The sequence below is a fragment of the Gouania willdenowi genome, chromosome 9 (assembly GCF_900634775.1).
Source record: "Gouania willdenowi chromosome 9, fGouWil2.1, whole genome shotgun sequence".
NCBI classification, from domain to species: domain Eukaryota; kingdom Metazoa; phylum Chordata; class Actinopteri; order Blenniiformes; family Gobiesocidae; genus Gouania; species Gouania willdenowi.
In genome coordinates this window covers 31,841,234-31,867,600 of record NC_041052.1, presented here as the reverse complement: position 1 = coordinate 31,867,600, position 26,367 = coordinate 31,841,234, and the positions used below count along the sequence as shown (strand labels likewise).

At 39.9% G+C, this 26,367-nt stretch overlaps 1 protein-coding gene across 1 annotated transcript in view; it reads right to left on the bottom strand.

Annotated features, from left to right (window-relative positions):
* Window positions 1-1,094: 1,094 nt before the first annotated feature.
* The window catches only part of LOC114469253 (multiple epidermal growth factor-like domains protein 9), a 30,111-nt gene continuing 4,838 nt past the window's right edge, over window positions 1,095-26,367 (bottom strand). The window contains exons 2-6 of the mRNA XM_028456564.1: window positions 24,268-24,472; window positions 12,802-12,941; window positions 12,109-12,258; window positions 5,213-5,482; window positions 1,095-3,873 (exon numbers count right to left, since the gene is read on the bottom strand). Of these exons, the coding sequence (XP_028312365.1) occupies window positions 3,368-3,873; window positions 5,213-5,482; window positions 12,109-12,258; window positions 12,802-12,941; window positions 24,268-24,472 (1,271 nt within the window). The 3' untranslated portion in view covers window positions 1,095-3,367. The remainder of the gene's footprint in view (window positions 3,874-5,212; window positions 5,483-12,108; window positions 12,259-12,801; window positions 12,942-24,267; window positions 24,473-26,367) is intronic.

Below are 26,367 nucleotides of genomic sequence, written 5' to 3'. Positions count from 1 at the left end.
AGTGTCACACAATGGACTGTCTGACATCAAACAGCATCAGGAGAACACTGTTGATATGAACAATCTGAGAAGATCCAAGCGTCAGTTCTTCATACATCCATCATCTCCCGAGGCTGATAAAGCACACCATGTTTGGAATGTAAGCTTATAAAATGGAGTGATTCAATAAACTACTGGGATTTGATTTAATGTTTAGGATGTATAGGGTTTAAGTTGAATGAAAGATCATTTATTTATTATTACAACAGTGTTAGGCAATATTAACAGCCATTCCAACTTTAGTCTGAGAATTATGAATTCTATTCAAGCCTAATAAACCAGACTTTTTGAATCAGCCTTTTTTTTCCATCAAAATTCTGGGATTTAGGTTAGAATTTTGACTTCAGTCTTAAAATGAAGTCAAACTTTATAGAGTCTAGCTTTTCTAAATCTTTATTCATCCCAAATCCCCACTTTTGTCCTTGTTTCAACTGTTGGAGCCTGATAAATCTCACCCAGTGAATGGGGGATTAAATCTGACTTTATTGAGTCCAACTTCACTAAATCAGATTTTTACTACAATTGTGGAATTAATGTCAGAATTCTGATTTTTTAATGTCTGTCTCATTAAAGTCGGCCTTACCTCAGAATTTAGACTTATATCTATTCTGATTTAAGTTAGACTTTATTTATACAGTTTATTAAATAGGATTTTATTTGGAGAATATTTACTTAAACATCCAAGTTTAAAGTTCAGACAGAATTCTGACTAAAATAAACCAGACTTTATAAAGTCAGATTTAATAAATCAAACTCTGAGTTTAATGCCAGAATTTTAAGATGCTTCTCAGACTAAAGTCATTCAGAATTCTATTCAAGCCTAAAAAGTCAGACTTTCTAAATCTGACTTTTTTTCATTCTTCTAATTATTAAATCAGAATTCTGGGATTTAGGTTCGAATTTTGACTTCAATATTAAAATGAAGTCAAACTTTATAGAGTCTGGATTTTCTAAACCGTGATTCAACCCAAATCCTCACATTTTGTCCTTTTTTCATTCCCGTTGCAGCTTGATAAATCTCACCCAGTGAACAAACCAGTGTAGCTCTTTAAAACCACAGTTAAACCCAGCTTTATTGGAAGGATTATTTACAGGCTTTTGTTCTTGATGGTGAACTCTGCGTGCGTTTCAGTTCTGTGAGAGGAAATAAAGGTAGAAAAAAAAGCGAGGGCACCTGAACGCAGTGAGCTGTGGGGCGTGGTCGGGTGCGCACACACTTATCCTACCTGTACAGTGATAAGAGTGCTGCTATTCACATTCATCTGTACAGTAAGAAGAAGAGTGAGGGCTGCATTATGTACAGTGGTCACCTGAGGAGTTGCTCCCACTCTCTCATACAATATTATCATCATCACATTAATTCAGCCATGTTTACAGTAAATATTCCAAAATTTCCGACTCGCAACCGACTCGTCGTCTTTGCTGAGGTAGGCAGCAAACAGCAGATTAGATGATCATCAGATTAGGTTTCACACAAATCCAGGATGAGAAATTAGGAATATAGTCTGAATTTGTCAGAATTCTGACTTTAATCTTAAAATTCAGGTCAAGTCCAAAATGTATCCGAATTACAAATATAGTCAGAATTGTTTGACTAAACATTTTATTCTTAAAATTCAGATGAAATCCTTTGAATTGTAGGTTTAAATTTGGTCAAATTCTGTCTTTAACCTTAGAATTGATATATAATTCTGTAACTTCTGACAAAAACCTCAGAATTCTTAGATTTAAGTAAAAATTCTTGTCTATTAAATTATGACTGAATAAAGTCTTGTTAAATTAAATTGGAATTTTCAGAATAAAGTTGGAATGCAGAATAATTAAGGATTAAACATTTCTGGTTCTGCAGCACTGTAAACTCAGAATTCAGAGAATTTTGTCCACATTTTAAGATTCAAGTGCAGCAAAATTCAGATTTTTATACTTATATTGTAAAATAACAGACAAATTTAACATAATCCTCACAATTAAGCATATAGTCTAAATTGTTGGTGGAATCTTTTTAATAAAATATTTGTCAATTAGATGAGAAGTCTGTCTTTGTTTACAGATTGATTTCTGAATTCCCACTTTATTCTAAGTAATGAATCAAACTCTAATCTCAAAATTTGGACTAAAGTAGGGCAAAATACTGACTTTAGTCACTAATCCTTTGATTAAAAAAAAACAAAATTCTGAATAAATTAGAAAGAATATTACCTTAATGTCTGAATTTGGTGAGATTTCTAACTTTGATCTAAACATTTTAAGGTTTGTCAGAACACTGACTTATACCTCAGAATAAATCTGAATGGAGAAAATAGTCAGATTTAAGTCAAAACTTTGATATAAAAAAATCTGACTTTATTTAAAAGTCAGACTTAATTTTCAGAACGACTTTACCCTCAGAAATAAAGTCTGACTTTAAAGCCAAAATTGCAACTGATTTGAAGTGAACGCTCATCGTAAAACACACACAAACTGTACACGAAGACAAATCGAAGCATTCAACAGCACGTGAAGATCAAACACAAACACGTCGGACATGTGCAGCATTTCTCCCTCAGCCAATAAATAACAACCAATAAAAACTCATTAAATAACAATCATCGTCTCAGGTTCGGGCCACGGCCCACAGTTTAAAAAACCTTGGAAATGCTCGTGATCGGACCGGGGCGCCCCCTACTGGACAACAGTCTTTGGGTCCTGAAGAAGGAGGACAATCGAAAAGGAAGACCACGTGGTGGACGTTTTCCGACGATCCAGGAGCTTTGGATTGGAAAATTTCCAGCAGCTTTTCTATGGTGTTACATTTGTGCCACAATTCTGTGCGAGCAAAACTGAAGTGTGGTCGGCAAAGGAAAGAATGGCCTCTGATCGGATGCTGATTTAGCAGCGGCAAGATTCATATTCCTATCCTCCCAATTTGTTTCTCATCCCATTGCCAGGGCGTAATATTCAACCTTTGGCCCGCGCAAGATGCTGCACGTGCAGGAATTTGTCTTTCGCCCGCGAAAGAATTTAAATTACACTCACGCATCAAGAAAAAAAAAAAAGGAAGCAGCTTTTTGTCAGCATACACACACACAAAAAAAAATCACCAATTTAACTCGAGTGCATAAAAAATGTGCTCGTACTAAAGAATTAACCTTTTATGAAGGGCTAGCGTAGGATCTGCCTTTAGCTCGCTTGTGGAACAAAATTAACCCTTTGCACAAAAGACTTGATCTTTATCCTGCACACAAACACTCGCCCTTCATCTACACAAACACATTAGGATTCGCCATTGGCTCGCGCAGAATTTTGGCCCAAATAAAACATCATACGTTTTGAGCATCGTCGTCGTACGCTAAGCCTTGTAGCAGTTCGCGGGCGTGCTCAGTGCCAGCGTGCCGTTGGGCGCCACCTCGTTGGCCTCGTCCTCCAGCAGACCCGACACGTCGGCGTTGGGGATGCTGTCGTGGTAGCTGCTGAAGCTGATGTTGTCCTCCTTTAGCTCGATGGTCCAGAACGGCGCGTTGAGTTTGCGGTTCTGGTACTCGCGGTATGTGTAGACGCCGCCCACAAAGCCCAGCAGCAGCAGCACCACCAGGATGATGACGGCCAGCACGATGACGTTGAACTGCGTCCAGGACACCTCGGTCAGCGCCGCCGTGGTGTTGTCGGTGGGGTTTCCCGGGCTGGTCATCAGGGCCTGTGTGGCGGTGGCCGCGGTGCTGCTGCTGGTGTTGCTGATGGCGGTGGAAGTTGGGATGTTCCTCACTGAGGAGGAGGAGAGGGTTGTCGTAGAAACCGTTGCGGAGGTGGGGCTTTGGGTGGAGATGGTACCTGCTGGCGTTGGAAGAAGCCTCGGTGCTGCAAAGAGAGAAACACTTTATCAACGCTGCCCTTACTTTTCTCAGCATTTACCAAAACCCACTAGAGTGACAGAGTGATGCCATAAACTACTTTGACTAACACACTTCTAACACTAGAGGGCAGTGTCTGATTAGTTTTCAGTATGGATCCATCCATTAGGCAGATGTAAACTTATCTGAAGTTGTGTCTCATTTTCTGATGTTGGTTTTTATTCAGTCACGGATTTAAAAATGTGCTGCTTGAACGCACTGAAGAGTCTCCGTGGTCACTTAAAACTCTAAGCATTTTTCCACGCTGTGACATTCAGACATGACATGTTCACAATAAGTACATCAAATACAAATCAAACTTTCATTTTGGTCAGAACTACAAATTAGTCAATGTTAAACAGCTGTCTCTGCGCTCTCAGTTTGTGTATTTGTTGTTTTGTGTATTTTTGGAGTTGTTTTGTGTGTTTTTCAAATTTTGTTTATCGTGTCCTTGTTTTTTTTGTTGCTAAAATTGTGTATATTTGCTGTTATTTTTATTTATGTTGTTGTTTGGTGTATTGTTGGTGTCATTTCATGCATTTTTGTTATTGATTTGTTCATTTTTGGAGTCTTTTTTCTTGTTTTGTGTATTTTTTGTGTGTTTTTCTTGTCATTTTGTGTATTGTTGTTATTTTGGTGTATTCTTGCTTATATTTGCTTTCATCTTTTTGTTTGGTGTATTGCTGGTGTTTTTGTGTATTTATGTTGTTCATTTATGTAGTTTTGTTGTTGTTATGCATCGTTTTGTTCTTGTTTTTAGCATTTTTGAAGTACTTTTGTAAACTTTTTCTTGTTTAGTGTATTTTTGCAGTTATTTAGTGTATTTTGTTGTTGTTTTCTGTGTTTTTCTGATTTTGGTGTTTTTATGTTCATCGTGTCCATGGTTTGTCTCTTTTTTGTTTCTAATTTTGTGTATTTTTGCCGTTTTTTAAATGTATGTTGTGTGGTGTATTGTTGGTGTCATTATTTGTATTTTTGTTATTGTTTTTGGACACATTTACTTTTTTCTTCTTGTTTTGAGCATTTTTGTCTATTTTTGCTGTTCATTTGTGCAGTTTGGTTGTCGTTATGTGTCAGTTAGTGCATTTCTGAAGTGTTTTTGTGACTTTTTTCTTGTTTTGTGTATTTTTGTTGTTGGTTTGTGTGTTTCTGATATTGTGTATTTTCCTTCTTTTTAGATTTTGTCTGCTGTCATTTAGTTTGTTTCAGTGAAGTTTCTCACTACATGTTCTTCACTGTGTAAACCTGATGATGGGACAGTGATTGGTCTGTGAGCGGAGGGGGAGGAGCTAATGATGGGTCGTCACCTGCTCTGGTGCAGTTGTGCGCTCGTGCGTCCCCGGTGAACCCTGCGGAGCAGAGCTGGCAGCGTGGCCCCGCCGTGTTGTTGACGCAGCGCAGACAGTGTCCGGTCTCAGGGTGGCAGAGATGGGCGGGGCCTCGAGGGTCTGCATTCCCGTTGCAGTCACACGGCACGCAGGCGCCCGCCTCTCTGAAGAAGCCCGAGCTGCAGCGGTCGCACAGGACACCGGCGTACGGAGGGAGGCAGCGGTCGCACAGTGGGGAGCCATCGGAGTCTGAGGGGGAGGTCATAGGTCAACAAGGACAATGAGTCAGCAAAAAAAACACTCATTGTGTGTGTGTGTGTGTGAGAGAAAGAGAGAGTCCAGTATCACCACTAGGGGGTCTCAGAGGACAAAACATTCACTTTCTAAACTCTGGAAACTGTCCATCCTTTTCCAGACCCGCTCATGGTGAACTATGGAATGTTCATCTTAAAATATTTTAGAAACTAAGTAACAAACATCTCCATCTTTAATCATGAGGGGAACGTAAATCATGTATGTTTTAGTGATCATGAATAATGTGGGACACAGTCATGTGACCCCTGCCATCACCTCTCAGGTGCTGCCTGTAATCCAAGCCCAGCGCAAAACGCAGCGTCATGAAAAGATCGGAAAAGTGCACGTGGAGCAGGAAATGAGATGCAGGTGCTTTAATATTTATGAGCAAATAGAATTACAGTGACTTGAAGTTGACTGGGCCAATCAGCATCCTGTGTGTGTGTGTGTGTGTGTGTGCGCGCGCTGAGTGAGCGGTGTGATCTGACTCTGATACATAACACAGGATACAGAGAACACACACATGGGTTATTGTTAAAAACACCAACTCAAAACTGTCCAAATGATTTATAAAGCAAGTAAAAGTTCACTTCCAAAGGATTGCAGAAAAGATTTTAGAGAGAGGAGGGGAAAATAAATTAACAACAGTCAAAAGGATGAATATAACAATATCAGGGGTTAAATTATGGAACTGCCTAAAGGATGAAATAAAACAAAGCACCAACATAAACCAGTTTAAAAAGCTTTTTAAATCATATATTGTTATTAAATATATGAAAAAAGAGCAACAGTTTTACATAGGACAGCAATAATATATTATGTGTATATAATGGTATAAATTATATTAATACATAATAAAAGGTTTTGGTAATTTATATATTGCCACTCTAAATGTAATTGATGAAATTTGTGTCGTAAATATGAAATAGTATAAAATTAATATTATATATACATCATATACATTCATGTGTATGCATGTATATATGTTTGATGTGAATGTATGAACTATATAGATATAAAACTTGTGCCGTATATACATTGAATGTATATTGTGAAAATAGTAATATAAGTTTTGTTGTGACGGGGTGGGTGTGCATCAGCTTTGCTTCAACCTACACACCTTCGGCTGAAGAATTACACAATCGATTGTTGTTTGTTTTGTACTTCTTTTGTTTGTTTGTGAAAATTGGCGAAATAAAATTCAAATTCAAATCTATTCAAAACCATCAGAGCGCAAAAATAAGCGGGCCTTTCCAGTGTACTAGTTTACATCCAGCATGACCAAGGCCCTCTTCTCTCCTCAGCCATTGTTGGCGTTTCACATTTTCCACTGCAGCCACGTTACATTAAATGCACATTTTCCGTTCATTTACCCCTCCTACCACTGATGCTGCCAGGCTCGTCTCAGTGCTAATGCTTATGATCGTGAGTTTGTGTAAATTTGTGATTCCCTTCCAATGATGCCGCATGAATGCAGCGCTTTCACTTTGAGATAATGCTAAACATCTTTGGGGTTTAATATATTTTAAACATTAAAAAATAGGTTATATTTCCAAAACGGTTCCATTCCATGACTTTTCAAGACTGGAAAATTGTTTTTTTCAAAATTCCATGACTTTTCCAGAAATTTCATGACCGTGGGGACCTAGAGTCATGTCATCTTGTGATGTAGTAAACCTATGAATGAATGCTTAGATTCAAATAAAGTGTGTTTGTATTGTGTTGTGATGAACGAGCACTTTAGATTCATGTCAACACTGAGTGACAACATTAATGAGTCACCAGTTATAATGATTACCAGTTAAACTGATACACCGACACCTTTTTTCGTGTGATGACACCTGGCGATGACAAAAGCTTCTCCTCCATCCTGATAAATGTTGTCATCACGGAACTAAACTATGAGCGCAACAGCTCATCAGTCAACGACGGCACATCTTAAACATTTCTCTAACGGCGTTTCCAACATGGAGGCATAAACGGTAAAGGTGGTGAACACAGGCTGGCTTTATTTTCTCCTGAAGTGAAACACACACACACACACACCATCTGTGCGTTCCCACTGTGCTGAATGTTTCTGATACGTGTGTTTCCGTGGCCTACATCTATCACATGGTTATGTGACTGTGCAGCCTGCTCCTGATAAGCTCCATTCAACCTGAGTTCAGGGTTCAAAGGTCACACAGTCAGTCATGAACCAGTACATAACTGGAAGGAGTCGCTCAGACGTTAGTCACTGATTTATGCTCATTAACGTTCTGGGTTCATGAGTAGATTCTACATAAATAACAACATTTAACAAGTAATTATTATTATTTTCAATAATAATAAATCAGATTTACCTGCATAAAATTAAGTCAAAGGAACTCATTTATTCACTGCAAAAATTATTCAGTGGAGTCGTAATCTGGCTCATTTGAGATCAAACGTGGCTGCTATGCCAACATCTGACCAATCACTTTACTTTCCTTTGGTCAGAGATACAATCACTTCCTGTTTGTGTGTGTGTGTGTGTTTGTGTGTGGTTTTCCTGGTCAGACGCTCGGTGTGGAGAGCAGGAGGAAGCACAGCTGATCCCAGTGCTCACAGGTCCACAGAGTCAACATCAGACATGGATGATCTCATATGTGTGACCCACATTCATCTTCCCATCCCTCACTGTTGCCACGGCAACCTCGACCTGGAGTCAACCCCCCCCCCAAATCTCTTCCTTCCATCAGCTTGTCACTACTTTGCCACTCACTGCCGTCTGTAGGAGAAACATCGAGTCCACGACCTCACAGACTCCGTCTGTCAATAACACTCAGCTGACTCAGCTATCGCAGACGTATAAATAACAGATCTGTTCCTGTCCTCTGTCACAGATATAAAGAATAGATCTGTTCCTGTCCTTAGTCACAGATGTAAAGAATAGATCTGTTCCTGTCCTTAGTCACAGACGTATCATGAATAGATCTGTTCCTGTCCTTAGTAACAGACGTATAAAAAATAGATATGTTCCTGTTCTTTATCACAGATGTATAAAAATATATCTGTTCCTGTCCACTGTCACAGACATATGAAGGACAGATCTGTTCCTGTCCTTTGTCACAGACATATGAAGGACAGATCTGTTCCTGTCCTTTGTCACAGACATATGAAGGACAGATCTGTTCCTGTCCTTTGTCACAGACATATGAAGGACAGATCTGTTCCTGTCCTTTGTCACAGACATATGAAGGACAGATCTGTTCCTGTCCTTTGTCACAAACGTAGAAAATAGATCTGTTGCTGTCCTTTGTCACAGACGTATAAAGAATAGATCTGTTCTTAAATCAACAAACCTGCAGACAGTACATTTGTTTCTTCTTCTGACACTGGGAAGGAACTCTATACCAGAGACCAGTCCAACATGCTTGGTTAGCTTAGCATGTAGCAATCCGGGCTGCACAGGGTCAAAGGGTGAACGGGTGGGGATTCCACACCATAAAGTGTATTATTGTGTGATTAATACCTTCTCAGTGTCTGGATGAATATGAAACGGTCTCCTAAACTTGTTAGAGTTCTGGTTGAAAAGTCTGTGAAGTAAAACTATAGATCACCTCCTGACCTTTATTTGATAATCAGAGCCTGTTTCACACAAAGTTAACCCACTTCCGTTTGCTCTCACTCTGTCTTAAATAAGTCAGGATTCAACAAACTCCTCCCTCACTCAGACGGCTGTTACCATGCAGGCGGCCTCAACGACAAGCTCTGATTGGTGCTCAGCAGACCAAACTGATGGCCACTCTGTGGGAAACTCCATGGAGGAATTAATCCAAGCTCCGTGTGCAGCGGGAGGTGAACCAAGGTTCACGAGCAGAAGAAATGATTTAGGATCAAACTTCATACCAGCTTATCATTCCTCACATCAATATCTGTTATCACGCTCTAGATTTCTACTGTTGTATTTTATATTCACACATTGTGGGATGTTTTGCTGACATTCAATTATTTATAATTATCTCAAATTGACATCTTTGAATGATAAATTAGTGCACAGCATTGTTACACAGATGATAACAGCAGAAAAATCTATTTCCTGTTGTCATGTGCAACTTTGTTGTAGTTGTGTGTACTTATGGATTCATTGTGTGTGTTTTCGTAGCTGTTTGTCATTTACTGTGTGTACTGTGCACATGCGCTAACACACTTAAAACAATACATCTGAGTCGTAACCGATGTAATTGTGATGTCCATATAAAAAAAAAGCAAACACGTAAATAAATTATTTTTTGGAGTCATTTTTGCGAGTTTTTCCTGTACTTTTGTCTATTTCTGGGGTCAATTTGTTTATTTTTGTTGTCCTGTCTGTCCAGGCTCCACAACTCACTCACACGTGCTGTCCCTCAGAGACAGACAGATTAAAGTGCATCACATGCTGATCATGTGACGCTGCTGTTAACAAATGTTTCTGTGATATTTAGATGGAATCATTGGTTCATTTGCTCAGGCCTAATAGGAATATTAAACGATCAATACAACCAGAGAATCTGAGCGGCTCTGTGTGTAATCATATCAGTGAGAAACACACTCGAACATTCTTACTTCAAACCCTCTGAGAGACTGACATCAGAACATGGAAAACATCGGTAGAACGTTGTAGAAATGAGCCTTTAAATTAGATTCAGATCAGTGAAGGTTGTAGGTAGATAGATGGTATTATGTAAGAATACATGTAGGTAGGTAGGTAAATAGATAAACAATTAGGTCAGTAGGTATGTGAAGTCGGGTACAGATAAGTACATAAGTAGGTAGGCAGGTAAGTAGATAGGTTTGTAATTAGGCGAGTAGTTAGGTTGGTAGATAAGTAGGTGAAGAGGTATGTAGGTAGTTATGTAGTGTAGGTTGAGAGAGAGGTGAGTAGGTAGATTAGTAGGTAGGTAGGTAATTAGGCGAGTTGGTAGGTAAGTAGATAATCTAAGTAGTTAGGTAAGGAGTAAGTAGGTAGATAGAAAGGTGAGTAGGAAGGTAGGCTAGGCAGGTGGATAAGTAGGCAGGTATGCAAGTACATTGGATAGTATTTAGGTGTTGGGTAGGTAGGTAGATAAATAGGTAAAGTCGGATACAGGTAAATAAGTAGACAGGTAAATAGGCGAAGAGGTATGTAGAGAGAGAAGTGAGTAGGCAGATAAGGTAGTAGTTAGGTAGGTATTAAGGTAAGTACAGTAGTTATAAAGGTTCGTATTTAGGTAGATAGATAAGTAGGTAAGTAAGTAGACAATTAATATATGCAAAGTACATAGGTTCGTATTTAGATGAGTCATTAGGTCAGTAGATAGATAAGTCGGTAAATTTAGATGCAGGTAAATAACTAGATAGGTAAGTAGTTGAAGAGGCGTGTAAATAGTTAGGTATGCAAGTAGAGAGAGAGGTTAGTAGGTAGATAAGTAGGTATGTAGTTATTAAGGTAAGTAGATAAGTAGGTAGGTAAGTTCACTCAAGTTAATTTTTTCTTAAATATTGTTGTTCACATTAACTCATTCAGTGCCAGCCATTTTCAGATTTTCTACCCCCCTCAGTGCCAGCCGTTTTTGAGCATTTTGACTGATTTTAAAGACCCACAGAATATTTTCTACTATGACTATCTGAAATTTTACTTTCACGAAAAAAAAAACAAAAAAACATTTGTTTCTGGCTTGTTCTGTTCTTTTGTAATCAGCCATTGAATAGAGCAAGTTTTACACAAATCTTCAGTTTCAGAGCAAAAAGCTGAGAAAACAGCCTTTTTGTAAAAAAAAACCCTGTCAGTGACTTTAAAGCTATTTTTTTTGCTTTAGTGACAACTCTAACATCTGAACATTGTTTCATTATATAAAACATAAAAAAAGATGGCAAAATTATTATTATTTTGCTGTCTATGTCAGAGTTGAATAGATTTCTTACAGCATTTTGGCGTTCCTCCAACTTTCCCTCCCGTCAGTCTGCACACAGTAACTTCCTCTTCCTCCCGACACGCAGCAATGACCCGTTTAGCCCAGTTATTTGATGGTTTTATCTCACGATCACAACATCATCAATAATCCACTCAGGTCCACACATGTTCTGTGTTAGTATGTGGTCCTGTGAGCTGCTGGATACGTTACAAAATCACTCCGTAGCGCCATATTCTCACTCGTTCCTCCTTCTCCCACCCAGCTAATAGTAGCATCAGTGGCTAATCTCTCATCTAAAGGTGCACCGCTGCCATCGTCAGGGCACAGTTGGTCACTACGACACCCCACAGCTTAGATGTTGATGAGGGACCTCCGCCAGGGTGTTTTCTAGTAATCCCCGTGAAAAAACCGCAAATGACGAGTTTCTCATCAATGGCGCTGAGTGTTTGGATTTGAAATGACGAGATATCTCGTCGGGGGCACTGAGTGAGTTAAAAAGTGTAAAATTTGTCGTGGATAATACGGTATGTTTTAAAATAAGAGCAGAATCTTCAGATGAACACGGTCCCTGAACAGTTTGTGGTTTTAAAACACAGAAATGGAGCCTCAGAGTGGGTTTGGTTTGTGATTTAATCACATACAGTACAGACACATGGACAGGTGTGTGTTGGGTGTGCAGGGACTGACCGGTGCGACATGTGCCTGTGGAGCTGGCGTTGGAGCAGGGACACGGCACACAGGCGTCAGTCAGAGGAGAGGAGGAGCCGCGGTAGAAGCCGACTCTGCACTCCTCACAGTTTGATCCCTGTGTGTTTCCTTCACAGTTTACGCACACACCTGCAGGAGTGAGGTCACATGATCAGCGCACGTACACACACACACACAGCCAACAGAGAGCTTTATGTTTACAGTGACGTTTTTATCTACATGTAATTTGCACAGCACACACTGTTCCTGTGGAATCAGCCTGGGAACACACGTACACACACACACTACACTTTCTGTCAGATCTGATATTTATCTCACGTTGTTTTGCTTTTCTACAACTTTTCTGTATTTTTGAGGTGTCCAGCTGTGAATACACATCCTATAACAAATATAATCCTGTTTTTCTACTTGTGTTGAATATTTATTTTTTTAGAATAAAACATTTTGATAAACATTAATTTCCCGTTTGTTCGTCTTTTTGCAGTGAGTCATTTTTTTGTCGAGTGTGTGTCTAAGGACATTATCATTTCTTTCATAATTTCTTTGAATTAAATAATTTCTTCTGAATTAATTTTCTGTCATTGGGTTAAACCGTTATGATTTAACATTGTTTTTGTTTTTTAAACATTTGAGTGAGTTGCGGATGTTGACTCTGAAACAGGAGGAACTCACCGGACTGGGGGTGGCAGTAGCTGGTGTGGTTGTTGCATTGACACGGCCGACACCCTGAGCTGCTGAAGTGGTAGAAACCCGGGTGGCACTCGTCACATTTTGGTCCGTACACTCCCGTTTTACACTCGCAGATCCCTGAGCTGGAAGTAACACACATCAGACCAAACAATCAGCTCACCTGAAAACAACAACTCTAACATCTACTCATATCCAATCCCCCAAACAGAAAACACAAAGTCACACAGAGGTGGGAAACATCCGCACATTACCGTCTCCAAGTTTGGACGGAATATGAAACAGAAGAGAAATATTAATTTGTTGATTATAATCGCCTCACTTTTACTTTAATGTTTTATATAGAACTTTTTATCTAAATATTTCCTGGATTTGGTTTAAAAGTTGATTAAATGTAGAGAAAATCTACAGATTATCATCTGTTAATAATGATCGGATGTTGATAATTGGATGTTATGAGTGGTCGGATGTTATTAATGATCAGATGTCACCAATGATCGGATGTTATTAATGATCAGATGTTAATGATCGGATGGACAAAATCCAAATCAGTGATCCAGAAAACCATCAAAACAGGAAGGAATACAACGGCAACACTTTCCGTGTGTCCGGGTGTGTGTGTGAGAGAGAGGAAGGTGTTTTCTAGATGTTTCTGGCAGTTGGACATGATCTAACTGACAGCACTGTATTCAGGTCAGTGTGTGTGTGTGTGTGTGTGTTCTCCCAGCTGTAAGAATCGGTGTGTTGAATTCGCCTCACTGAACATAGTTGTAAGTCCTCCTCATTTGCATGAAGTGTAAGTTGTGTGAACAATAAGTCGTTTGTGTACGCATGCGCGCACACATTATTATTATTATAGTTGTCATATTATAAATCATATATTGTGTTTACAGCGTGTATATAAATAATGTAATGTATTGTCTACTTTTTATATGTTGTGTTGTGTGTGTCATGATGTGACTGTGTTACAAACGGTTGATTTTGTGTCTTCACGAATGAAGGATCAATAATAGGGATGTGACGATTAATCGTAAGGCAGTAAAAACTCGATTCATAGGTATCACGATTCACATCGATACTGTGAAAATTGAATCGCAGTACTTTTTTTAACACCAGAAGTGTTGGCGGCGGGCAGAATCAGCTAATACTTTCTTTCTGGCCGCCTTCTACTTTTAAACATGTTCATAAATGATTCCTTACCCCTTTAGCACCAAAAAATATCTGTAACATTACGTGAATATCTGTAAGTCACGTTTTTCTATTAGCTCTGTCTGCTAGCATAGCATCTCTTCTTCACTGCAAGATATCTGCATGCCAACCGACCACTGGGATACCAGTGCCCCCTACTGGTCCAAACAAATATCTGACCTTAATACAGTGAAATGACTGTTTTTTTAAGTCCAATTGTTAAGGCACAAAATACATTTTCAGTTGCACTTTTAAAAAGAACTATTAAGCAGTTTTGCATTGTTTACTATAGAACCAGAATTTAAATTAATAGGCTTCTTCTTCATTTGTATTATTCCTTTATTTATTTCATTCTCGATTCATTTTTAGTTAAATTGCATTGTTTTGAATAGTTTATCAAGGGATTCTTTTGACAATGACAAATAAAAGGGAAACAGTATAGTTTTTTTTATAGTTTTTTTCCCCCAAAAAATAAAGGAATATTTTTCAGTCATCATTTTTCTACAGTCCCATTTTGTAAAATAAATCGTGAGAGATTCGTATGGTGAACCCAATATCGTGAATCGAATCGTATCGGGAGTTGAGTGAATCGTTACATCCCTAATCAATAATAATAAGTAATCAGAGTACACAGTAATCAGATTAATGCAAACTCTCAGAAACACAGAGATGGCTGACACACACACACGCACGGCGGTTCATGTGACACCAAAAGAACGTGTGCTAAACAATGAAAGGCTTCATGGCAGAAGTCCAGACACACACCACGTTACGCTGTCAGTGAGCGTCAGCTAGCTGTCAGCTAACAGGAAGCACCGTCACCAACTAAGCTACAACATTGTGGTTCATTACACCTCCAGAAGAATGAACACATGATGGGCGTGTTGCAAATGATGAGATGAGACATCCTTTACTCGTTCCATGAGGGGAAATTTGCATTTCAGTTACATCCTCGTCCAAAAAACATGAAAAGACAATCACATATGACATGGGAGAAGAGGAGCGGCGAGAACAGCGAGTCACCACAAAAGCAGCGCCTTGTATTTTAGATGAGAAGTGGAAAACATGAGGTAAGAAGAGAGGGAAAAGGCAGGTCCCACACTGTGCTGCTTAATGGATTATTAGGAAAAAAACCTCTGCACACACAGAAGCAATTAAACACAATTACAACAAAATTCGAGGACACAGCACGTATTATCGGGGGGAGGAGACTTGTGGAGGGGAGGATTGCAGCTGGCCGCTGGGGGGCGCGCGTGTGCAGCGCTCCTCCTGCTACCACTACGTGGGAGGGAGGGGGGATTGGGCGTTAAAGAAGGCGTTGAAACATATCTCGATCGCTTCATTCTGTACATTCCAGCCCGGCGCAGATGATATGAAATGACCTTGGGTAGATCTGATTTCAGAAACAAAGTTCACAGGTGGTATTGGGGAAGAGGAGGAGGAGGGGATGGAGCATCAGTCAACACAAACATCCTGAAGAAGAATACGCCGGCCTTGAACGGCTGGATGTGGGGGAGCCGAATGAAGATAAGGATTTGTTTTCGGCCGGCTGAGCACAATTTTTGTCAGCCTTTGGGGTCTTATCCCGGAAGCTGTGCAATCAACTTCTCCAAGTTCAATTCCAAATCTCCACCGGCGGGAGAGAACCAGCCATACATATCACCCAGGCAGGCATCGGTGAAGAGGCGTGTGGGAGCGGCTGTGTGTGTCTCTGCTTGTGTATTGGTTGAGGTTACAAGGGGTCAATTAGCATATGTGCAAAACATTTAGATTTAGATTTAATATTTAGATTTAGATTTAAACATTTAGATTTAGATTAAACATTTAGATTTAAACATTTAGATATAAGATTAAGCATTTAGATATGATATATAACATTTAGACTTAGATTTAAACATTTAGATTTAAACATTTAGATTTAAACATTTAGATTTAACATATAATATTTAAATTTAGATTTAAACATTTAAATTTAGATTTAATATTTAGATTAAATATTTAGATAAAGACTTAACATTTAGACATAAAATATACCATTTAGATTTAAATATTTAGATATAGATTTAACATTTAGATATAAAATATACCATTTAGATTTAGATTTAAATATTTTGATTTATTGCTTTTTTTTAATGCTCTACATATGTGGTTAAATGGTGTGTCAAATGTAGGAAAATGTGCTAAATATGAGAAAAGTGAGATAAATAATGAAAATGTGTTAGCTACAACTTTTATACTAAATTTTTACACTTGGCACCCCATAGTTTATTTCAGTGGGAATGCTCATCATCCTAATCATACTTATCGTATATATTGTAGACAGTATCTACTTATTGAGTTTTTAGCGTGTAGAACGTTAGTGTGACATTTACAACACATACGATGAGTCGCTGTGTGTAATCCTGCTGCTGGTTTGGAGGAGGGGTCCTGTTATTGTTTTGCTGCCTTTTCACTTGCCCGCCACAGATCTGCACGCTAACTAGGTCAGTATTACACGGGCGACAAAGCTTAACCCCGTTCTGAGCAGACAGAGGCAGACATTGGCCTCTGCATTAATCTCACAGAGGTGCAATAATCTGCGTCTGAGACATGAGAGCATCGTTTCATCATCGCCCTGCGTGCATGTCGACCTCCACACGAGCAAAGACACGTCCAGGAATTTATGGGCAGGGATTTACCAACAGGCAGTTGGTGGGAGTTACATAACAGGTTAACGCAGGAGGGTGTGGCCCTTAAAGCCCAGAAATACACAATAGTACTCAAGAAGTGTGTGAGGAAACCCATGTCAATCATACACAATTAATCAATCAAATATAAAACAATTTAAAGGAGCATAGGGCAGGATTTGTGAAAAAATAAACAATAATTATAAGTCTTGATGAATCTCTCAAAACTGAAGAGAATGAGCCCACACACATTTCTCCCTATTGCCTTGAACAGATTGTGTGATACATTTTGTACTTCTGTTCTGGGTACAAATTTCTCACACAGTTCTGCAGACATGAAGTCAAATGACGCTGATGGTGACGTCAAATGACGCTGGTGCGCGTTGTTGGCGGTTTGGAAATAAGGAAGCATGAGAAGACGACAAATTGGAGACTGAAAGAAGACAAGCAAAGTGGACTAAACTACCGTTTGGTTGCACAGATGCATGCAGAGGCATGTGCACAGGTGTTGCAGTAAACAGTCACATGAACAGCGAGTGTTTCAAAGTTGGAGCGTGGATTAGGGCTGAATGATTTTGAAAAATAACCTAATTGCAATTTTTTTCCTCAATATTGCGATTTGATATGCGATTATTTTTTCAAGGGCCTCTTGTCATGTATTTTTTAATGAACACAAGCAATAAATCAATCTGTTTCATCATAAACAATTTAAGTTTAATTATTTAAACCTAAACAAAAATAAAATGTACATTTTAAAGCACAGATTACAACAATAAATCAAACAAATCTGTGGTTTCACCTCTTCAACATGCTTCATGAAACATGTAAACATGTGGACCGCATTTCTTAAACACTCTCTGAACTTAACAAAACAGTATAAGACAGGACAAGAAAAACTAAAAAAACAAAAAAAAAATTGCAGCCTTTTTTGCGATTAGAAAATTGTGTTTAACGATATCGCACTAATAGCGCAAATGCAATTAATCGTTCAGCCCTTGTGCGGAATGGTCTGCGTTTTCTCGTCTGAGTCCGACCCAACAGTGAAAAGAAATGACATTTACATATGTTTTAGTGGTAAGCACCAATTTTATTAAACAACTTTTAATGTCAACATCAGATTAGTGCATGGTTAACAAGCACAAACAGGGGCGCAGTGCACACAAGAGGCCCATCAGATCTATTTACATAATCCATGTTATTGTGCAGAAAAAGGAATGTTTCAATGGTGTAATACTTCATAATTGTTCTCCTCAGCTCCATCCTCCCTTCAGTTGAAGCTGCATTCTTCAGGGCTACAGCAGCTGCAGCAGGACAGGAAGAACACTGCGCACAAACAACACTAACCGTCCGGTGCTGTTGGGTCCCGTCAGGCTTCAGTCAGGTATCCATCCGCTAATTAGAGTATCAGCTGTGCTCCGGTGATAAACAGTTGATGCGCGCCCCCGCGGCGGCTTGGCTGATGACTGCAGTTACACTAGCCACTGTGGTGTCACTATGGAGTCTGATTTCTAGATTTTGCCCTATGTTCCTTTAAAGAAACATCCGGGACGGGGACGAGTCTGCCTTCAGACGGGAGGTGGAACAGCTGGCTCTTTGGTGCAGTCAGAACCATCTGGAACTGAACCCGTTCAAGACCGTGGAGATGACAGTGGACTTCAGAAGAAATCCCCCCCCACTCCCCCCCCTTACCATTTTAAATAGGGAATTGGCTACCGTGGACTCCTTCAGGTTCTTGGGATCCACAATCTCACAGGACCTGAAGTGGACCTCCCACATAGACTCAACCAGGAAAAAGGCACAGCAGAGGATGTACTTCCTGCGTCAGCTGAGGAAGTTCAACCTGCCCCAGGAGCTGCTGATCATGTTCTACACCTCCATCATTCAATCTGTTCTGTGCACCTCCATCACTGTCTGGTTTGGATCTTCAACCAAACTAGACAGACACAGACTACAAAGGATAGTCAGGACTGCAGAAAAGATCATTGGTGTTGATCTGCCCTCCATCCAAGTCTTATACCTGTCCAGGGTCAGGAAACGGGCAGGTAGCATCACTGCAGACCCCTCCCACCCTGCACACAATCTGTTTAAACTCCTCCCCTCTGGCAGACGCTACAGATCACTGTACGCCAAAACAACCCGCCATAAAAACAGTTTCTTCCCCCAGGCTGTCACTCTGATCAACACTAAACAGTCAAAGAGTGTCAGTCCTGTTTCTGTGGAAAAACCCTGGAACCAAACATAACAACCCTGGATCAATCTGACACTGAGAATGTTCATGTACATACCTTTAATTTAAATGTTCTCCTGCACTACTTATCAATGCTCTACTGCACTATTTTCCTTTATTATTATTATTATTATTATATTTTATTATTATCTTTCTTTTCTATTATTTTTTTTCCTTCTTTTTATCTTATTTTTTTTTTAATTTTTATTTTGTATTTGTTTATTTTTTTATACTATTATTATTATTATTATTATTATTATTATTATTATTATTATCATCTTGTTATTTGCACATTCTAGTCTAACTACTGTTTATATTTATACTTATGTTTATACTTATTATCATCTCTTCTAGTTGATTGTTTATTATTGAATGTTTCACTATTGGAGAGAACACAGTTGACCGAGTCAAATTCCTCGTGTGTACAACATACACTTGGCCAATAAAGATGATTCTGATTCTGATTCTGATTCTGAAATCATGGAAAAAGAAATGTGTATTTTTCTTGTCCTTTTGTGTGTTTTCACGTTTACTTTGGGGGCTGCACCAACTGGTATGGGCACTCAATGAATCAGAAACAAGACACTAGATAACATGACCACCAGTTGAACTGTAACAGGGATGAGTGCTGAGCAGCCACTAGATAACACGACCACTAGTGTGACTCTAACAGCAGTAATGTTGGGGAAACTCTGCACTGTACAGCCACACTCGCTGTGATTAAAGGCTTCCATCCTCACACTGGAAACCAAACTTCCTAAGTCAGGAAACACCTGACACCCACAGCAGGCCAGGACTCGTTGCCTCAGCGAGGTCTCCTTATGCCCTTCAGGAACCAACGCCTGGCGGCTCAGCCAATGGGCTGAGAAACACTGCGGTGCATCACAGCCTCAGCTTCACCTCAGACACATTTGGAAGTAAAACACGACTAAAGCTCCTCAGGGAAGACGAGGAAGAACAACGAGGACACGCAACACATTTTACAAAAAAAAACTCACGTCATTTCAAGTATTTTGGTTGTTGTCTTTTTTAGGGATGTCCCGATACAACTTTTTCACTTCCGATACCGATATTGCAGCCTTGCGTATTGACCGACACCGATTCGATACAATATCAGCATAACTCATACATACTTTTATTACTTATTTTGTCATGTGGAATGCTAGAAAAGGCTTGATCAAGTGATGTTACTCAAACAGAAAACAATAGTCAACAATTCAAGTTCACTTCAGTTATTTTTTACTGTCAGTATATGGTGGGAACAACTGAGGGCGGGGACAAAAACAACAAAAACTTATCGGAGCGCTTATATCGGGAATTTTAGATGCAGTCCGATAAAATCCCAATATTCGTTCTCCGGCTGATATCGGACCAATATTAATATCGGATCGGGACACCCCTCGTGTTTTTGTGTTTTTATGTATTTTTGCTGTTTTGTTTCTTCTCGGCATCATGTTTCTGTCATGTTTTTGGAGTTGTGTTATGTATTGTGTCGTGTGTGAGGATGCACTGATCGATCGGCGCAGATTTCCCTGATTTTGGGGGTTCGGCAATCGATATCGGCGATAGATACTTGCATATGAATCTTTTTCACCGATAATTTCTACCTCCGCAAAGGTGTTAAAGTCAGCCACTGTCTCCTTCTGCTGTAAGATGACTGAAAGTTCCCACCACATGTAGATGCTTCTGCTACACGGGGTACCAACAACAGTCCCCTGGAGCACGGTTAACCTAGCATGCCGACAGTTCAGCAGTTTCACACAATAAAAAGAGCGTACAAGATCACAGTTTGTAATTTGTGTAACATGGGAATAAGTTGTGGTGGAGGTGCAAACAAAACGTTACAACATTCATCATTTAAGAAACCACCACACCGCTGAGTATGCTGGCATTTGAAGCAAAGAGCCAGTGGTTTGCTGCAACTAATAAACAAGTGACTGCAATAAGTCTGAGAACAACTTACCTGTGCCATGTTCATTCTATAAGTTTAGTTTGTACTGTTCAATGTTTAACAATAAAATATAGATAAAATCCAATGTGTATGCTGTCAGTTAGAAAAAAAAAATCAGGATCGGCAAGTCAGGCTTTTTAAAGATTGGTGATCGGCCAGAAAATTGGAATAGGTGCACCCCTAATAGTTTGTCATGTTGTATATTTCTGTCACGTTTTTGTTGTTGTGTTATGTCTTGTGATGTGTGTCATGTTGTGTATCTTTAAAGGTGAGAGGGGAGGACAGTTCAAGTTAAATCTTAGTGTTCCACGTATTGCAGTAAATGTGCTTCGTCCTCTGAGACTGGGAAGGAACTCCACACCAGAGACCAGTACCACATACTTGGTTAGCTTAGTACGCAGCAGCTTTGGCAGAGCGGGGTCAAAGGCCAAAGGGGCGGGGCTCTGGGATCAGCTCCACTTACTGTTTCCTGTGTATTTTGGACACTTGTTACAGTCGAGCTGTATATCTTTGAGGGTGTGTCGGGGATATTTCTCCCTGACACGCTGAGCACGTCATTAGTTTGTATCCAAAACACGGCGTGCAGACCTTGAAGGCAGCAGCCACAGGGGCTGAGAGCACTTCCTGCTTTCTAAACGCTGCAGAGGTCGTGCACTGCGAGCTCTGAAGAGCAGCCTTACGTAAGCTGAATCCTAAAAGGTGCCGTCCTCGAATGGAGACATGACATGCATTTCTCATACAAGCTGCAGTCTGTGTGTGTGTGTGTGTGTGTGTGTGTGTCAGACTCCCTAATGGAGCTCAGGGCTGTAGCTCCAGATTAGCCAGTGCGCAGCTTTAGGAGCTTCATTAGCTAATGAGCGCAGCAGGGAGAGATCCCAAAGCTTTGATCTGACCTTTATCCTACCTGATGACAGGTAGTGATGGCAGCTCACAGCCTTTAATCAAACGCCATCGTCCAGCTAGTAACGACACTTGGGGTGATCATGTGACATTCGCCGAGAGCTGCGTGGCGCTAATATTGGCAAGGCGTTGCTATGTGGGGTGACCACATGTGGGTCAGCTCCTCGGGGCCTCTCGCTTCAACACGCCGTACCGAGCCTTGGCCGGGGATCAAATTTTGATCGCGGCTGCAGATGTTTCCGCCACTGCATACCGTCAGTGAACGCATCACCTAGCATGTGTGTGTGTGTGTGTGTGTGTATCCGACCCCTGTGCTGATCATTTACTGTGTTTATACAACAATGACAGCGCTCTGTGATGATTGGTCATTTTTAGATCTCTTTAAATCAGGGACGGGCTACTTTTATTACAGCATGACCACAAAACTGTGACTGTATCTGATCCGAGGGCCACATGATCAACATGTTTTGCATATCTTTCTCTAACATTGTGTGTTTTTGTTGTGGCTTTTTGTGTTTTTGAAGTTATTTTGTGTGTTTCCGGTGTCATTTTTGTGTGTTATGGGAATTCTTTTTTGTATTCTAGTTGTCATTTTGTCTGTTTTGGGAGTCATTTTGTGTAATTTAGTTGCGGTGTTTTGTGTTTTTGAAATCATTTTGTGTATTTAAAGCTGCAGTTTACAGAATCCTCTCTCCGCTCCGTTTTGAAACTGAAACCAAAATTAAACCTCCCTTAGCGGCTTTTCTTTCACTATAGACTAGTGACAAATGTAGGGACGTTATCTTGTGTGAGCGGAGATTTTTCTGGTGTTTTAGAGACTCTGACATGAATGCACGAATCACTCTGTAGTTACTGTCCCGAGCAGCGGCTACTGTCGTCGGCTCGTCTCCACCATAAGCACACACAGAGGGGGCTGCACTGATCTCAGCAGCAGCCGCATTCAGACTGTAAAATTAATCCACCTTGAATAAGCTTCTCTTAGGTTTACATGCGATTTATCCTGTCTGTTCTCACTCATTCTCTGAAGCCAGTGTGTGTGTGCGGCGGACCCTCCGCAGTCACAGAGGTCTGTGAGTTTCCAAAGCGAAAGCGGTCCGTTCCTCCTCAGTTTGTGACTTTATTCTGTTGCTTCTCCACCTCAGTCTGCTTTTTTATGCTTGATTTGCTGTGTAAATGTTGTGCCTAACACAGTTATGGGGACTTCTGCTGGAATGTCCGCAAATGCATGTTTACTACCGGTAGTCCGTGAGCGCACCTGACTACAGTTGAGCAGCCAACAGCTCATGAAGCACACGTGTTTGTAAAAAGATCTCTGATTGGCTGAGCATCACGCTCCTGCATTTATAAACTTTGTTTACAGGGCCAGGAGAAGGAGAATAGATCAGAACACTTTGGATTACAATATGCTCAAAGATGATTATGGATTTTTGGATTTTTTGTGTATTTTATTCATTGTCTGTATATTTTTGTTGTTATTTTGTGTTTTAGGAGTCATTCATGTGTAATTTGTCAGTTTGTATATTTTTCAGTTATCTTTTTTATAATTGCATTCATCTTATGAGGTTTTGGCAAAAATCTGTGCTTGTTTTGTGTTTTTAATGTACTTTTTGCATAATTTTGTAAGTCTTTGGAACCTTTATGTGCGTTCACTTTGGGGGCTGCACAAACTTAGACCGAGGGCCGCATGTTGTCCATGTCTTCCGTAATAGTACAACATAATAAACCCGTGTGTCAGCTCCAACAGTTAGCTCAATCAACTAATGCGCAGAAAAAAGAACAACAGTGTCCTGTGCAGTTTGCATGTTCTCCTGTTGCTCTGGTTGGAAACGATCCCTACTGTAAACGTTTAATGCTCATTGTTAAACTTGCTTAATGATCTGTAGGAGGGGCTTGGTTTGCCTGTTTGAGCAGCTGGAATAAAGTCCAAGTGATTACATGCAAGCTCACAGACAGACTCAGTGTTACCATGGTTACATCACAGTCAACCAGTGAAACTGTGCAGCAGTCGTCTCATATTCCTTACAAATGTTTTATTTTTTGGATTGATTTGTAATATTTGAAAAGAAAATTGAAATAATTCCCTAATATTGACGACTAAACATTTAAAAACGCTGACTTCGATCAACCAAATGTACAGTTCATGTGTTTGGAAGGTAGGAGGAGGTCAGAGTAGCAGGAGAACATGCAAACTCCTTCACACCTATCAGGGCTTTTTCTGACCTTTCATATTCCTTACAAACATGTATCTTTCAAGGTGAGGGAGAAGGAAAAGTTGAAGATGAATCTTCTTGTTTGGTTAGCTTAGCAGGGCTGGTTGGGCAGGGGCAAAGAGTAAAGGGGCGGTGCTATGTTTTTAGGTGGCCTCTGGGTTTAAAGCATCTTATTAAAGCGACAGAACATGAGGAATTCACTGATATCAGCCGACAACATGTCGCCTGTAGCGTAGAAAAAGCCAGAGGGTGCAGATTTATCTTTGATGTGAACATGGGAACATGTAGAGGAAATAAAAGCGCTCTGACCTGTCACAGAGGAGGTTCACGGCCCCGAAGGAGTCACAAGAGCAGGGAAGGCAGCCACCGGTGCCGTTGGTGAAGTATCCGTCCTCACAGTCCTCGCACTGCAGCCCTCTGTAACCAGACTCACACGAGCACTGACCGCTGCTCGGGTCGCACTCGTCAGGGTCCAGGATTCCCTCCGAGTCGCTGCTGCAGTTACACACGCTCTCTGAGAGAAAGAGAAAGAGACGTTAACACACACCATCCAAACTACACCACTACTGTACCACAGTGTGTCTTTAAAAGACTCCAGTCTCTAAATCAGGGGTGTCAAACTCATTTTAGTTCAGGGGCCAAATACAGAGCAGTTTAATCTCATGTGGGCTGCAGATCATTTTAACATTATTGTGCTCTAGTTTAGTGGTTCTACCCCTTTGAGCCTTCAATCTGATGCCATGTACCCCTAGTTCTGCACACTTAAAAAAACATAGTAATGTAATGTCATATACAATGTAGCCCTACAGTCAAATTTGTCCCTGAATTTTACCCATCCTGTCGAGGAATAATCTATAATTAAAAAAAAGAATAATCATCTATAAGCACGTGAGGCAGTTAAAAATTGATTCAAAGGTGTCATGGTTTACATCAATCCTCTAAAATTGAATTGCAGTACTTACATTTTGTATATATTTTTTTACAGCAAAGGGCACTATCTATTTAGAATTTGAAATTCAGGACGCACCACCGTGTTTTAAATCAGAAGTGTGGAAGCATTTTGGCTTCCCCAACACAAAATGAAAGCAGTGAGAAAGAAAGAACATGTGAAATCCAAGGTAAGAGGGGCACAGAGAGGAAAGGGAGACACAAGAGAGAGAATGAAAGCCATAGTTTATTATCTTTGATGTGGGATTTGTTTTAAAGTCCAATTGGTAAGGCACAAAATACATTTTCAGTTGCACTTTTAAAAAGAAAAGGAACTATTATACAGTTTTGCATAGTTTACAGTAGAGCCAGAATTTTAATGAATAGGCTTCTTCTTCATTTGTACCATTTCTTATTTCATTCAGGATTTATTTTTAATTAAACTGCATTGATTTTCAAGGGATTCTTTTGACAATGAAAGTTAAAGGAAATAGGACAGTATTTTTATTTTCTAAAAAAAAAATTTAAAAAAAAAATTCAGTCATTTGTCTACAGTCTCATTTTGTAAAATAAATCGTGAGAGAATCGTATCGTGAACCCAGTATCGTTAATCGAATCGTATCGGGAGATGAGTGAATCATTACTTCCCTAGTAAGCACACAATAAAACACATGATTCAGAATCATCACTCAATTTTTTTAATTACCGTAAATAGTTTTTCTGTCACAGCGAGAAGGCCAATGTGGAATTTGTTGCAAAGCATGGAGGCTCCTGACTGCTGCTCCATTTACAGTATATTATAGTTTCTAATCATGTCAAGCTGTTTTTAACAAAAATTTAATGCAACCCTTATGACAATTTGTGTACCCTGGCGGTACACGTACCCCACTTTGAACACCTAGGCCCTAGTTTACACTTCTACGACGTATACATAAAACACAAAATATGTAAGAAACAGACAACATCGTAGCAAGAACTGATAGATATCATTCCCAACAGGGTCTTCACTTTAAATTTCCCTGATTTAATAAAAAAATAAAAAAAATTATGTAATAATTTGAGGAAAATGTAAGATTTTATGTGAATTTTGTGTTCAACATTAAGCAATGATTACCATCAAGTTTCATTTACACAATGATTCATGTTTTCTCTGTCATTTTTACTTTCTCCTGTGGGCCAAATTGAACGCTCCAAATGGCCAGATGTGGCCCGCAGGCCTTGAGTTTGACACATTTGCTCTAAATCAGGGGTGCCGGACTCCAGTCCTTGAGGGCAGGATTCCTGAGACTTTTAGATGTTTCCCTGCTCCAACACACCTGGTTGAAACCAATGTGTTGTCATCAAGCTCTGTAGAAGCATGATATCGAGCCATTCAGTTGATTCAGGTGTGTTGGAGCAGGGACACATCTAAAAGTCTCAGGAATCCGGCCCTCGAGGACTGAAGTCCGGCACTCCTGCTCTAAATTATGCCATAGGCCGAGT